Source organism: Glycine max, chromosome 9 (assembly GCF_000004515.6).
Source record: "Glycine max cultivar Williams 82 chromosome 9, Glycine_max_v4.0, whole genome shotgun sequence".
Classification (NCBI taxonomy): Eukaryota; Viridiplantae; Streptophyta; class Magnoliopsida; order Fabales; family Fabaceae; genus Glycine; species Glycine max.
In genome coordinates, this window is record NC_038245.2 from 4,480,786 (window position 1) to 4,495,604 (window position 14,819).

General features: G+C 30.9%; 1 protein-coding gene across 1 annotated transcript; it reads right to left on the reverse strand.

Moving 5' to 3' along the window:
• Nucleotides 1–4,639: 4,639 nt before the first annotated feature.
• Nucleotides 4,640–12,255, reverse strand: LOC100798969 (copper-transporting ATPase RAN1). The gene is made up of 9 exons (XM_003533656.5): nucleotides 11,697–12,255; nucleotides 9,640–10,245; nucleotides 8,536–8,965; nucleotides 8,001–8,326; nucleotides 7,130–7,188; nucleotides 6,689–7,031; nucleotides 6,276–6,476; nucleotides 5,910–6,167; nucleotides 4,640–5,408 (listed from the first exon to the last, which is right to left on the reverse strand). Exons 1-9 carry the CDS (start codon nucleotides 11,955–11,957, stop codon nucleotides 4,932–4,934), a joined length of 2,961 nt encoding a protein of 986 aa, XP_003533704.2. The 5' UTR covers nucleotides 11,958–12,255; the 3' UTR covers nucleotides 4,640–4,931.
• Between the last annotated feature and the right edge of the window lie 2,564 nt (nucleotides 12,256–14,819).

A 14,819-nucleotide genomic window follows, 5' to 3' on the forward strand; every position in this document is an offset into this window, starting at 1 on the left:
ATGTTCCAATTCATCAAATTACATTAATAATCTATCAAAATACAAAAATGTCTATCTTAAATGACACGAAAATAATTAATAATTGAATTTACATTCATTTCTTAACAATTTTCATTTTTAATGTATATGAACAAATAGTCAATAAAAGATTCATCTTCCATCTTATTTTAAAGTACAGTCTTCCTACTAAAACATTATAAAATATGGAAAATCAAAAATATGTTTTCATAATTAGGAATTGGAAATTATAACAATCCCCAATCACTCCAATGAGACTTGTTTATATGAAATTTGAAAACAAAAACTACTTCAATTGCATAAAAGTAGAATTGAATAATTAGATATTAACAAAGCAAAAGAAAAAATAATTATACAATAACTAAAATTTGATAAAAATTTCTTTAAAAATATAAAACTACTAATGATTTTATGATTTAAAAATGTTAAGAGATAAAAATCGATTATATAATAACAAAATTTTGATAAAATATAATATTGAGATGAGATTTTATTTTAAAAAAATAAGATTAATGTTGAGTTTATAATTTTTTTTAAGTTAAGAAATAATAACTAATTATATAATAATTAAAATTTAATATAATATAATATTTAATTTGAATCAGATTTTTTTTACTAAATCAAAAAATAGATTAAAAAAAATTATTGTTTTTTAATTTGAAAGGAGGGCTATTTGGCAAGGCCCCCATACCCACAACTTCAGTCAGTCCCTGTTTATAAATACCCGAAACTCCTCGAGTACCAATAATTTCACTTATTTTTCACTATTCTTTGAACACTTTCTAATCGGAGTCTCTATAAGTGTCACCTTCAGTCAGAATACTTTGAGATTTATGATTATAAGTTATATGTTAATTAAAGTAATTACAAAAATAAGTTAAGAATTACTAAAATAAACTCATGTACTAGATATATTTATTTTGGTCAAACCAACTTTTTGTAAAGTAGCTAAACTAACTAATAGTATAAATTACTAAAGTGATTTATCAAACACACCTTAAAGAAATGTTTGATAGATGATAAATTTTTGTATACTTTGAAAATCATGAATCTTGTGAATGATGATTCCTGATAATAAATAAAATTTATTGGGTTGGTTATTTTAAATATTTTAGATTTCTATGATAATTAAAGAGATACCTAATAGTTTTTTTAGTTATCATAATTTAATAAGAGTAACATTTTTTCCTAGATTAAAAGAAAAATTAACTTGTGAAAGAGAGATTCTCGCCTCCCCTACCGAAAATTTTCATAAAAAATTAGTTAAAAATACATTCCCAAAAAATATCATTTCTCACGAATATTATTTTTTAAAAATAGAAACCAAACATAAAAAATTAAGATTTTCAATCTAAAATTCTTAACCTTAAATTCTCACAAAACTAAAAATTTCATCCCTATCAAAGGTCCTAACATTATCATAATGAATCTCGACGTCTCCTAACTTTTAAAGCGGTAAAATTGTAAGTTCTTCTCTGTTTCCAGATAAAGTCTTAAAGAAGATTATCCTCTCATCATGTCTGTTTATTTATGTAGGGATCAAACGGTATAGTTTGACGTGCCAAATGCCCTAGCTAGTCAATATTTGCTTTTTGGCTATGATTTTTTTTTTTGTCTCCATAGCTTATTTTATCTTTAGTATGATAACGATGTAATATAATACTTGAATTACACATAGAAAATTACATTAAGAAAATTAAATTAATATAATGCATGCACCCCAAGAACATCGCGCGATAGAGTGACATAATGAAATTCGTGAGAAATATATACAGCAATTGCAGTCAACGGAAAGAGACATGGACCCATAAGGCTATGCTTCACGATGCTTGGAATATATGGAGTGAGGACCACTTCATTTAATGATGAAGAATTGTCTGAAATGTTGCATTCTATCTTCAATTCAATCAATATCATGCATGAGCTCGTGTGTGTGTATATATATATATATATTCTTAGGCTTGACTAAGTAAAAGAACAAAAGAGGAAAATTAAAAACATATAACATAAAATTATAAATATTACATAGAACCTTAAGTTATATATAAATCATAAGATTATATATATCCAATGAAAAAAAGAAAGAGAAAAAATAAACCTATTTAAACACTAATCGGTTTTTATCTATCACGTAAACTACTGATCTTCTAAATCTTATTCTAGCATCTATAAGTGTATGATCATATGAAATTTCTTTCAATATATATTTGAACGAAAACATAGCATACTAAATTTCCATGCTACTGTAATCATATTGTTAGTGTGAAGTGAGTCAAACATAAGAATTAAGTCATATAGTTGTAACATATAATGGCAAAACGAAAAATCTTAAAAGAACTTGACATGCTACCAATCCTCTTGAAAGAAAGGGGTCAATTTTTTTTGTTCTATTATCTTGAGGTTAACTATAAAAAAAAGTTATATATTTATATAAGTTTCATACTTGAATTTTGACTGATAAAGAATTTCATCTTTTTTTTAAGTTTTATCTTTTCTCCTATCTTCAGAAAAAGGAAATAAATGTCTTAATCTTTGTTAGCATCCATGAAACATTTATTACGGCATATATGTAGTCAAACTTAATTTTCAGTACACAGAGGAATAGAAGTGGATTGAGGAAGGGAAATCTGACTTTTGTGTAATGCAATTTACATGGAAATCAACTTTGACTAGCTACTTTCTTCACTATTCTTCGTTGTTGACTCTTCTGCTTGTTCAATTCAACGCACGCCAAAAAAAAAAATACTAATTACCAATCAGTGTTGACAATTATATTTCCTTAGGAGAAGTGTGCATAATAGTCATATTATCCAAAGGGTCGCACGAATGCATATTGGATATGTGAGTGAAGTTCAACCTAGTGGCGTATATTCAATTAGTGTATGTTTGAATTTCAATTAAAAAAAAGTAAAATTCGATTAAACTTAAATTTAAAAATTTTAAGTTTAGTTAAAAGTAAGTTTAAAGTAATTTGATTTATGTTTGGAGAATTTTAAGTTCAACAAAAAAGTAAGAGAGAGATAACTTTAAAATAAACTTCAGTTTGAGAGAAAATAACATTTAATTGGAAAAGTAATTTGTCAAATAAACAAGTGCAGGATTTCATGAAAAGTAAGAGAAAGATAACTTTGAAATAAACTTCAGTTTAAGTGAAAATCACATTCAATTAAATTGGAAAAGTAATTTATCAAACAAACAAGTGCAGTGCCATATTTCATGAAAAGTAAATTTTAGTTTAAGAGTTCAAATGTCAAATCAAACACACCCTTAAATTAAAGGGCTCACATCTAATGTAAGGTCATGGTCATGTCATTTGCATCATAGCTAGCAAGCAAGGTTTCAAATATATACTAAATATGAGGATGAATCCTTTTAAAGAGGGAGGGAAAAATATTTCTTATCTCAAAGTTACATGTTAGGTTTATGAGTTTAACCTGATTGCCTATGTCCAATGCCTTAAATAGAAAAGGAAATGTATCGTATGCAAGGTGTTATATGTTAAGAATTATTATGTCTTTGTTGATTGATTAAGTGTATGTTTGAAGGAGTGGTATAAAGAAAGAAACTCGGTTATTTTTTTATGTGGTGACAGTAAAACAACCCAGTGTTGCTTCCAAATTTTTACATTTTTTACATGATTTTGATTGACTCACTTTACAATCAAACAGGCACTAAGCTTCCAGCATGGTGGTGTAAGTGTTTTTGGTTTTTTTTTTTTTTTTTGAAAGGCGTGTTTTTGGTCAGATGCTACTGGTCATATCAAGTTAACATGGTTAAGGTCTTAAAGAGCTATTTATTTTATGAAAAATGCTTTTATTTTTAATCATAAAAATGTCATCTTATTTTTAAAAATTTGTATGATAATAACTTAAATAATTTTTTATACAAACTTTCGTAAATAAGAAAAATAAGGTAATACTTTTTCTAACTAAAGGTAATAAGGTAATACTTTTTCAAACAACGGTTCCTAATCTTTCACCTCAATAATGATATGCGTTGTTTTGTATGAGACTCTCAATGTCTGAAATTTACATTTAATCCCAATTAATCAAGGTTAAATTAGTGAGGTAAAATCACATTTATTGTTATCATTCAAAGGATTGAAACTCCAAAGTTCAAACCATACTAAAAGAAATTTAAATTCCTTACACTTTGACTAACAAGTAACAAGCATTTTCTATACCTAGTATTTCAAAAAGATACTAAAAAAACAATTATCTTTTCTTCTTTTGATTTTCTCTCTTACCAAACTACTAAAATTATCTGAGTATTTACTCTTTTCTTTTATTTCATTTTCTTCCTTGATCAAACATACCATACCATAAGAGTTTTCTTCTTGATTCTTAACCAGTGCTTATATATATATATATATATATATATATATATATATATATATATATATATATATAAATTAACCAGTACTTGGTATATATTAGAAAAACTGTTGACAAATTCAAAGGAACACTGTCGTAAGTAGTATTAAAACACAAGTCCCTCACGAGGTTGGAAAGATCTCATCAACCTCTTTGCTTTTGTATATATGGATGGCTCCATGGAAGAAGTTACGCATAAATAAAGACGAGTGAAATTGTGTGTATTGGAGGGGAGAGTGCCACACCAATTACAGTCAAAGTACAATTTACAATTAATTGGCATTTGGCAGCTACTACAGACTACAGTTACAACAGCACAACTGGACGGAACATGCACAAAACTTGAATTACAAGTTCCGATCAAAAGTCATTTGTACCCTCACAAGCTAAAACCTACAATGATTATTCTCATTTCTTTCTCTCACTTTTTTGTGTGTGTACAATGATGACGAGATTTTTCTAAAAAAAAAAAATCTCGTCCAAACTACACAAATCTCCCCCACTACTAGGCCGACGCTAGTAGGTTTCATTCCTTTCTCGTTATTCTACAACTATTTCAAGTATTGTAGTAAGTCTGGGTCTTCTATATCTTTTGAGAAGCAAAGAAGAGCATACGACACTTACAGAAGAGAGAGCCATGCATGCACCAGCAACCCATGGTGGCAGCTTGAGCCCCAGTGAAGGATAAAACACACCAGCAGCAACTGGTATAGCCACAACATTGTAAGCCATGGCAAACACGTAATTCAATCGAATACGAGTAAAGGTCTTCCGTGAAAGATCGATGGCTGTGATTACATCTTCCAAGCTATTTCTCATGAGGACATACTCAGCAGCTTCTATTGCAATGTCAGTTCCTGCCCCAATCGCCATACCAACATCAGCAGCAGCTAATGCAGGAGAATCATTGATACCATCACCCACCATTGCAACTATGCTCCCATCTTTTTGGAATGAACGTACAACATCAGCTTTTCCTGCTGGCATAACCTCTGCCCTAACATCTTGGATGCCAACCTGTCATACAATACGTTTGTTAACACAAGTTTGACGACAACATCAACTTTTATATAAATTTTATGGTGCAACTCAATACGTAAGTAAATTTTGCTTTAAACAGACAATTGGTTTTATAATTCACAATAGAGAGCTAAAGAAACTGGTAACTAACGAGTAAAACATTTAAGTTACACCAGTTCTTTCAACTATACTATAGTTATGAATAAGAAAACCAAGAGTAGGCCTGCTCAAAAAGAAGAACGCCAATTATAGGTATCAAGCTTTTTCATCCCTTGATTTCAATCATGCCTTTTCTACAATTCAATTCAATTTTCCTACTAAACACCAAAACTACAATACTTGTATGTTTATTGGTCTTCTTTGTACAGGCAAGATTACAGTAGTTGAAAGCTGATCCTAGAAGCATAGCCTTTGAAATTACACTCCAATAGTTATCAGAAGTCAGAACACAGATTTTAATGGCGAATGCAAATAAAACATACTACAAATTATACAAACCTCCTTGGCAACAGCGCGAGCTGTTCTCCAGTTATCTCCTGTAACCATAACAGGTTTGACACCCATTTTCTGGAGGCCCTCTATAACTACAGCAGCCTCTCTCTTTAGTGGGTCTGCAATCCCCAAGGCTCCAGTTAATATATCATTATATGCTACCAGTATCCCTGTCTTTGCACTTTCTTCCAGCTCTACCACAAAATTTTCGACTTCTGTTGAAATATCTATGCCATTTTCCTCCATCAACTTCCTGTTACCAACCTATTGAGGACAAATTTCCTTGGTTAAGAAACTCTTAGGAAAGTAAGAAGCAAATCCCACAGTATGTAGAGATCAAGACAACCATATTAGGAAAGTAAAAGGACATACCAAAATATGCTTCCCATCTATAAAACATTGAACACCTCTTCCAGGAAGGGCAAAGAAGTCTGAGACATCAAAAAGCCACCCAGACTTTGCATCAGTTTTGGCATCATTCTCGGTACCAGTAGTAGCAGAAGAGTCATCAAAGAAATGAAAATGGCGTGCATATGCTAAAATTGCTTTTGCTAGTGGGTGTTCACTGCTAGCCTGAATCATAAAATTAAAATGAAATATAACAAGTCATAATTGGTTCCCTTAATGGCATCAAACAATAAATAGAAGGGCATAATTTTCTGATAATCAAACATATAAGAAGAAATTATGATTTGTTAATCTACTATAATCTTGTTCCTCATGCCATGATGGCATGCCATAACACTATGCGAGAAGTTAAGCTGTCTGAGAAAATTGAAATTCACCTCAGCAGAAGCCACCAATTTAAGAAATTCTCCACGTTCCATTCCTGTGAATGTCTTGGCAGCAGTAACAGTGGCTTTTCCCTGAGTTAGAGTGCCTGTTTTATCAAATATCACATACTTCACCCTCTGAGCCCTTTCCAAGGCATCTCCTCCTTTAATTAACACTCCATTGTTAGCCCCAACCCCTGTTGCCACCATGACAGCTGTTGGTGTTGCCAAGCCAAGTGCACAGGGACATGCAATCACTACTACAGATATTGCGAACATTAGGGCAAGAACAAAGTGATTTCCATTTTCTGGCAGCCATTCTTCTGGGTAAGCTCCAATAGACCCAGCAACATACCTATAGATCCAAATTTAAAAAGAAGTAGGAATAAGCATTCCAATCACATTAGAAGCCAACATCTATTTATATGCCCAAACCAGTTAAGATGACCTTACCAACCCAATAGTGTCAATAATGCTAAAGAAACAACCGTAGGAACAAATATGCTTGCTACCTGCAAACCAAGAGAATGGAACTTAAGTTCATATCTAATATTTGTTCAATCATCTATGGACCAATCAACTACTCAATGTAATACAATCAACCAAAAATGAGAGAGATAGAGAGAGAGAGAGAGAGATAGATAGATAGATAGAGAGATAGATAGATAGAGAGATAGATAGATAGAGAGACAGAGAGAGAGAGACTATTTTTGAAAATGATGAGCAAGCAAAAACAGCCCCTACATTTAGGATGAAAGCCACAAATTGGAATAACTACATTCATTAACACCCCAATTTTCAGTGATCATAGAAGCTTCAAAAGACTACCCCAAATTTACAAGCTTAACCAGATTAGCCACAAAACAGTCAAACAACAGACTAAATGTCGATTCCTTTCTGCTCGATGTATCCTTTTTTAGGATGAGGATATGCCAACTTCCCCAAGTTTCACTTAACAAAATATAAAGTAACAACCACAGTAGAACTACAATCCATTCATGAACCACTATTACCATCCGTCTCTCTATATCGCCATAACATATATATATATATATATATAAAGTTATATCAGGGTGGTAAATATAACTTAACAATTGGAATTGACAAAATAACAAGAATTGCAATATTTGAAGGGAAAAAATATGCCAGGTCACCCTGAAACATGAAACATTTGACTGAACTGAGAACTATTTCACAAGCTAATCCTTTCTTTATCACAAAATACTCTAAGCAAAAGGCATACACTATGAAAGTAACTCCACCAAAACATAAAAGGCATCCCAAGTGCAACATAGACAAACACAACCATGACCAATATACTTACATAATCAGCAAACTTCTGGATGGGAGCTTTGGACATCTGGGCCATCTCAACCAAACTAATAATCTGACTCAAAACTGTATCAGATCCTACTTTGGTAGCTTCTACGTGAAGGACGCCATGCAAATTTATTGTGCCTCCAATAACGGAAGCATTCACCTCCTTCATAATAGGTACAGATTCACCAGTTACCATGCTCTCATTTACATAACTTGATCCCCAAGTAACAATACCATCAGCAGGAACCTTTGCACCAGGAAGAACTTTCAATGTGTCCCCAGGTTGAACAAGCAAAGAATCAATTTCCCTTTCTTCAATAGATTTACCGCCTAAAAATCAATATAATTTTAGTTGTTGTCATCAATTTCACCCAGAACATGACATATGTCATAAAATTCATTTATGATTTATGATCTTTCAACCTACATATAAGATTTTTTTTTAAGGGAACCTACATATAAGATAATCAATGCCAAATATGTTTCATATCCCTTTTTTATTAATAAAACAAAGCAAATAGAATGAAAGTCATATGCACCTTTATCTTTGACAACTAGTAAAGCTGTTGCAGGAGCAAGTTCTACTAATTTCTTGATAGCATCAGATGTCTTTCCCTTGGCAAGGCATTCCAAATACTTGCCCAACAATACAAATGTTATGAGCATAGCACTTGTTTCAAAGTAAGTTGGAGACCAAAATCCAGTAAGAGCACCATATAGAAGAGCACAAACAGAATAAATGTAGGAAGCAGTAGTTCCCACAGCAACCAGGACATCCATGTTTGTAGAACCATTTCGAAGAGCTCTGCCGGCTGCAATGTAGAAGCGCTTGCCAATCACAAATTGGATGACACTCACCAATGCCCATTTCAACAAATCACCCATGAGGAAAGGCCCACATCGCCAAAGTAACAAGGAATAGAATGGTGGAATATGAGGACAAACTACCCTCATGAAGAAGAGAGGAATCTGAAACATGCAACCATGCATTGAGTAAAAATACATTCAAAAGATCAAACAAGAACCTAAAAACACAAGGGGGTGTTAACACAGTATACAGACTCAAATTTTGAATAGGATCATTTTTTCCTGTCAGCAACTGAGCAACATCAAATCTTGTGTTTCTGTATATAAATTTTTCATGAAGAGAAAATGACATGATATTATGAAAAAACACCTCTTTTATTTATGTGAAATTAGTGTATGTATTAATTCCCCATGAAGCATATGTTTATCGGATTTGACAATTGCAGAGTCCCAACAGATGGTAGAATGCCTTAATGTTTGAGAATACTGCAGCAATAAATGATTTCTATCCCAATCCCCTGTATCTCCTTTACAGCTCTATTTTTCCTTCCTCAAATGCAATATATCTAAGAATATGTTTCTATGAATAGACAAGACATTTACTCCAAATATTAGTGTAAATGTGTTTTCAAGATAAAGCACAGTTCACAACTTTACGCAAATAATATGTAGCTGTTTTCAGTGTCAGTACATAATCTAACAAGAATTTTGACGTGATTTTATGTATCCATAGAGATCAAAGTTAGATGGAAAGGAATACAAATAAAGAAAAAAAAAAGGAAATACAATGAAACTATATGATTGTTATATGAATTGAGAATTTAAAAAATACTCACACTAAGAAACAGACTGGAGATGAAGAGCCGAAATATGGTTGAGATCTCCTCAACGTCTTTAGAAGCCATTCTTGTATAAGGGCTTCTAACATGTAATTTAAACTTTCCATTGCTTCCCTCCTGGATTGCATCAACTACGGATCTAGAACTGAGAACTTCAGGATCAAACAGAACATCCAATTCACCTGAAACCTTGTCAAAATGAAACTTCCTTACTCCTTTTGTGCTGCTAAGAATGCCTTCTAAAACTTGTGTGTCGATCAGACTGTACACACCAACCACCCCTAAAATTATTTTATCCTGCTCATTGCTTTCTATAAATGAACCATCAAAACCAGAATCTTCAATTGCGTTGACTATATCATCTTTACTAATTACACTGGGATCATATTCAACTTCACCTGATGAAGTAGCCAAAGCTACAACAGCCCTTTTGACCCCTGGAAGATTTCTTAAAATACCTTCAACAGAATTTACACATGCTGCACATGTCATACCTCCAATTGTGAACTGTCCCACCAGGGTTTCATGTGCAACTGTACTGGATTCAGGTAATATGTCTGCTTCAAACCCAGCATCTTCAATTGCATTTTTTATGTCTTCATCCTGGAATATGACAGATTTGAACACATAACTCAATATCTATCAAATACAAGCTTCCAGTACTATTTCACACAAATCACTCAAGAAACATTATGTTTTTATTCAATTAATATACGAATATAGCTGGCTCATCATCACTTAACATGCATCAGTGTAACAATAATATTGCATACTTCAGTAGTAGCAGAACCAGATGGTTGAAGGAATCCTGCCTTACTGACCAAATTATGATATCTCACCACAAAAGCAATAATATGCACAAAGTGAATGAGTTAAATGAGAGGAAGATAGATATCAGTTAAAGTTTTAGGAATATAAATTATCATGAGTCATCGATATAGAAATGTACATGCAGTAGAAAAAAGCTGTGAGAAGAAACTTCACATCAATTTTACTCAACATCATAACAGAAAACATTACACAGGAATAACCTGTAAGTCTGTAACCGAAGAGCCCGAAAAACCGTGATTTCATATCAAAATAAAACACACACACACACACAAAAAAATCCACTGCAGTCATAACTAACAAAAACAATTGCAATTACTATATGCACACTTTAAAAGCTGAGTTGGAGAATGTATGCCAGAGAAAAAGTTATATCATTCCTAACAGGCACACAGTAAATAAATGTCCACTTAACTGCAACACCAGCGAGCCAAAGCAATAAACATAGAAAGCAGACAAAATTCACCGGGAAAAAGAGGATAACGAGATAACCAACAGCATGATTACTGATTTAATGAGCACGCATCTCAATACAAAACGTTAAACGCAATTTTGACCAAACAGAAGCCATACAATCAATTAAGGCAAAAAAAATTAAAAAAGAAAATAACTAAACGGTAAAACCGAAAAATCATAACGGAAAATACTCTCGAGACTCTTTTTCCCGGAGAGATAACAATTAATGAATTGAGATTTTTTAAGAAAGGGTCTTGCTAACGTGATTAAGGAATTAAAAGGAGAAATATTTTATTGGAAATTATATGGAGCGCATTCCAATAAAAAGAACTCTCATTTTTACTTCCTTAATTAGTGTGCTGTAGTCTGTAGAAAAATACATTAAAACAAACTCACATTAAAGTTTATTCAAATAAATTTCTAAGTACGAGAGAAAAAGAAAAAAAGAAGATAAAAATGCAGTGCTCCTTAATTTAAAATTCCCCATAAATTAAAATCAAGTTATGCAGCTCAGGTTTTCTAGCAATTAACTGAGAGAGCTTCTATATATAAGTTAATTTTAACTTATTATCACATAAGTTCAATTCACTTTATCTTCTTTTATCTCCTTAATTTTTTTCTACTACAAGTGCTTACTGCAAAGAATTACAGTAGATTTTAGTATATCCAAACAAGACCTAATTAAATCTTAGTCAGCTAACACTTCAAGCAAGTTCAATTTTCCGAAGCAGTAAACGATGCAAAAGAAAATAAGTACGAGAGAGACGAACCTTGAGCAGAGCCGAATTGAAAACGACGTCGGCTTTGTTCTGAAGCAACGCGACAGAGGCGCTGATGACTCCGTCGAGTGATTTGAGAGCTGATTCGACGGAATTGGAGCAAGCGGCGCAGGTCATTCCGGTGACCGACACCTGAATCCGCCTCGCTCCGCCGTCGATTTCGTCGTAGGAGTCCAAGAGCCGCACGTCCTCGAGCTCATCGGAGTCGCCGGCGAGGGAAGTCAGCTGCAGGCCTCTGATTCCCGGCGCCATCGAGTGAGAGAAAAAAAAATAAAAACAGAATAAATTGTAAAGCGAGAGAAAAGTTAAAAAAAAAAAAAGGAAAAATATTTCGATGGCGAAGTTGCGAGAGTAACAATTTTTATAGCAGATATTTATATTAATGGTTTAATTATTTTAGTTTTTTTAATCTTATTAATACAAGATATTCACTATTTTTTTCATTTGTGTAATTCTCTTTTCCCAACTTTTTTCTTTTTTTTCTTTAGAAGACTCCAACTCAAGATTTGGAATCCAATTTAATATCACTAATACCAATTAAGAACGACTTATCGGTTTAATTATTTTAGTTTACTTAAATAATAACGCGACAGGTCTTAAAATCAGGTGGAAAACGAGGAATTGAGGGCGGTTTTGTTTCCGGTTTTGCCCTTGGACTTTTTGTTGAATTCCGACTGCGTCCGTTGTACTTCCACGAACAAGTTCGTTGTACTACACGTTTGCGTGTGTCCGCGAGAAAAAAATACTAAAAGCAAAAAATGGAAAACAAAGAAAAAAAAACTGAATACATTTTTATACTGATTAGTTCTATATATGATAAGTTGTTGATTTTGATAATGATTATCTTAAAGGTTATATTATTAAATTTGATTTTTAATATAATTAAAAAAAATTAATATCAATAGTACATATCCATTAAGATCTTATTTATATTAAGGTAAATGGAAAATAATAAAAATATTTTTTCACTTATTTAATTGAATAAAAAATTATAATCAAATAAAACAAACAAATGATATCTTTTTTGTCATTGTTTAATTAACTCTCACTTCTTTCCTCTGTTTCTTCACAAATTTAGAGAGAGAAAATCAGGCACATTCCATAGATATAAAAAAATGGTGTGTTCTATCATTTTATACTGAAAGAGAACATAAAAAATTGTGTTTTTATTACACCTTTTCTTTTCTCTCTAAATCTGCCATTTTAAACCAATTTTGTGTTGTAATTTGGTACGCTATCAAGTGAAGGTAAAGTAATATGGACCCAATTTTTTAAGCATCTGATAATACTAAATGAGTTTAATTTTAATGCTACTATATCGTTAGTGTAAAGAATTTTGTACTTCTAACATACTATAAATTATTTTATTATATGTAGTATTTCATAATTAGATAAAAATGTAAAATACATTTACATTGTAAATATGTTCTAATTAAATTTGTAATAAATATATGAAGAGAAATTATTATTACAGGAGTATGTGACACTGGTTAATAATTTTGTATGAAATGATTTTTTAAAATTAACTATTGAATTATGATACACTAGCTAGTTTTAACTATACTCGTCAAAATTTTAAATTAGATATTCATCTATATATTGTACATTTGATATTTTGATGCATTTTATAACATATACTATTATACATCAAAATAAATTATTCAATAAAATACTAGCAAAGTTTTAGTTTATATTTATTTTATCGAATCATTTTTTTGTTTTTATGGTTGAATCAATCAATAAAAATTAATATTCCTAAAAAATATCAAATAACATAAGTATGAGAAATTTTTGTTGAGAAAATATTACTATATTATTAATTTGAGTAAATTATACTCGCATCACTTGTGTTTTTCTCAAATTGTACCTTATATTCTTCCTTTTTTTTACATTACTTTTATTCTCTTATGTTAATATTGTTAACTAATGTCAATTGAAATATGTGAACAAGCGAAATTATCATAACATCTTTGTAAAAAATTGACCCTGTGAATGGATATTTCTTAAAAGTAATCATAGTTTTTCCTTTAATATTTAACTCTTACTTCGTTATTGCTAATATTTGAAAAAGATGTAATTTTTTATTGAAACATTATATCAAATACATAGTCATAAAAAATAAATGTTTCAAAAAAAGGAGTTAAAAAACACAGATGCAGGAGCAAAATACTAAAATTTGAAGCAAAAGACCATATTGCAATAAATAGGCATTGTAGGGATACACGTCCAACAAAAACGCATCAATCAAACAACCCAACATGCACCAAAAAAATTGTACTAAAAAAGAAGAAGAAGAAAAGGTATTAACACATGCGTACCAATAAGTTAGGTTTACGTTCAACAAAAAACTGAGTTCAAATCCAATTAGAGAAAGAAAGAAAAAAAAAAGTGTTAAAATATTTTGAGGTTGAAAATGGTGACATGTGTTTTCATGGAGTTTAGAGGAAAAAATGAGAGTATTTTAGACATAAATTTTTATTAAAAGTCATGTAATCAACATATATCTATTTTTGTTAAATTATTAATTGATGTTTAAGAGGGAGGAAATCTAAATATAATGTGAACTAAACAATTAAGAATTTTTTGTAAGGTGAAAAAAGAGGAGTGGTGAGTGCAATTTAAAAAAAAAAACACAAAAGATGTACCTATAATTTACTCGATAATTTTTCTTTAGTCAAGTGAGATTACTTCTCATAAATGCTTATAAATTTATTATCCTAGATTAAAAAGAAGAGTAAATTACTCTAACAAATTTTAGTATCAAATTAGACGTAATTTTATTCTTTTTGTATTTTTCTACACTGACTTTCTTTTAAGTTTAAAAATATTATAGTAATACTTCTTTATGTGTTAGAAAATATTACAATGACATTTCTCAATGTTACCTTGATATCATGTTAAATATTACACTAATATTACTTATAAAAGAGGTGAATGTAATAATAAAAAAAGTAGAGAACCATTGTATAATTACACAAAAACTTATGAGATGTTGTTGTAATTTGCTCAAAAAGAATTATTATCCCATCTTATATCTACTAGTTTTTTTAGTTAATGTTTAATTATATTTTTAGTTCATGGAACTTCATACTTTTTCAATTTGTGTTTTTTTTT

Coding starts and splice junctions, on each gene's coding strand:
- LOC100798969 (XM_003533656.5), bottom strand. CDS start 11,957: ATGGCGCCGGGAATCAGAGGCCTGCAGCTGACTTCCCTCGCCGGCGAC. Junction 10,246..11,696: donor TCAATTCGGCTCTGCTCAAG/GTTCGTCTCTCT, acceptor GTCATATTCCAG/GATGAAGACATAAAAAATGC. Junction 7,189..8,000: donor TCCAGAAGTTTGCTGATTAT/GTAAGTATATTG, acceptor CTTGGTTTGCAG/GTAGCAAGCATATTTGTTCC.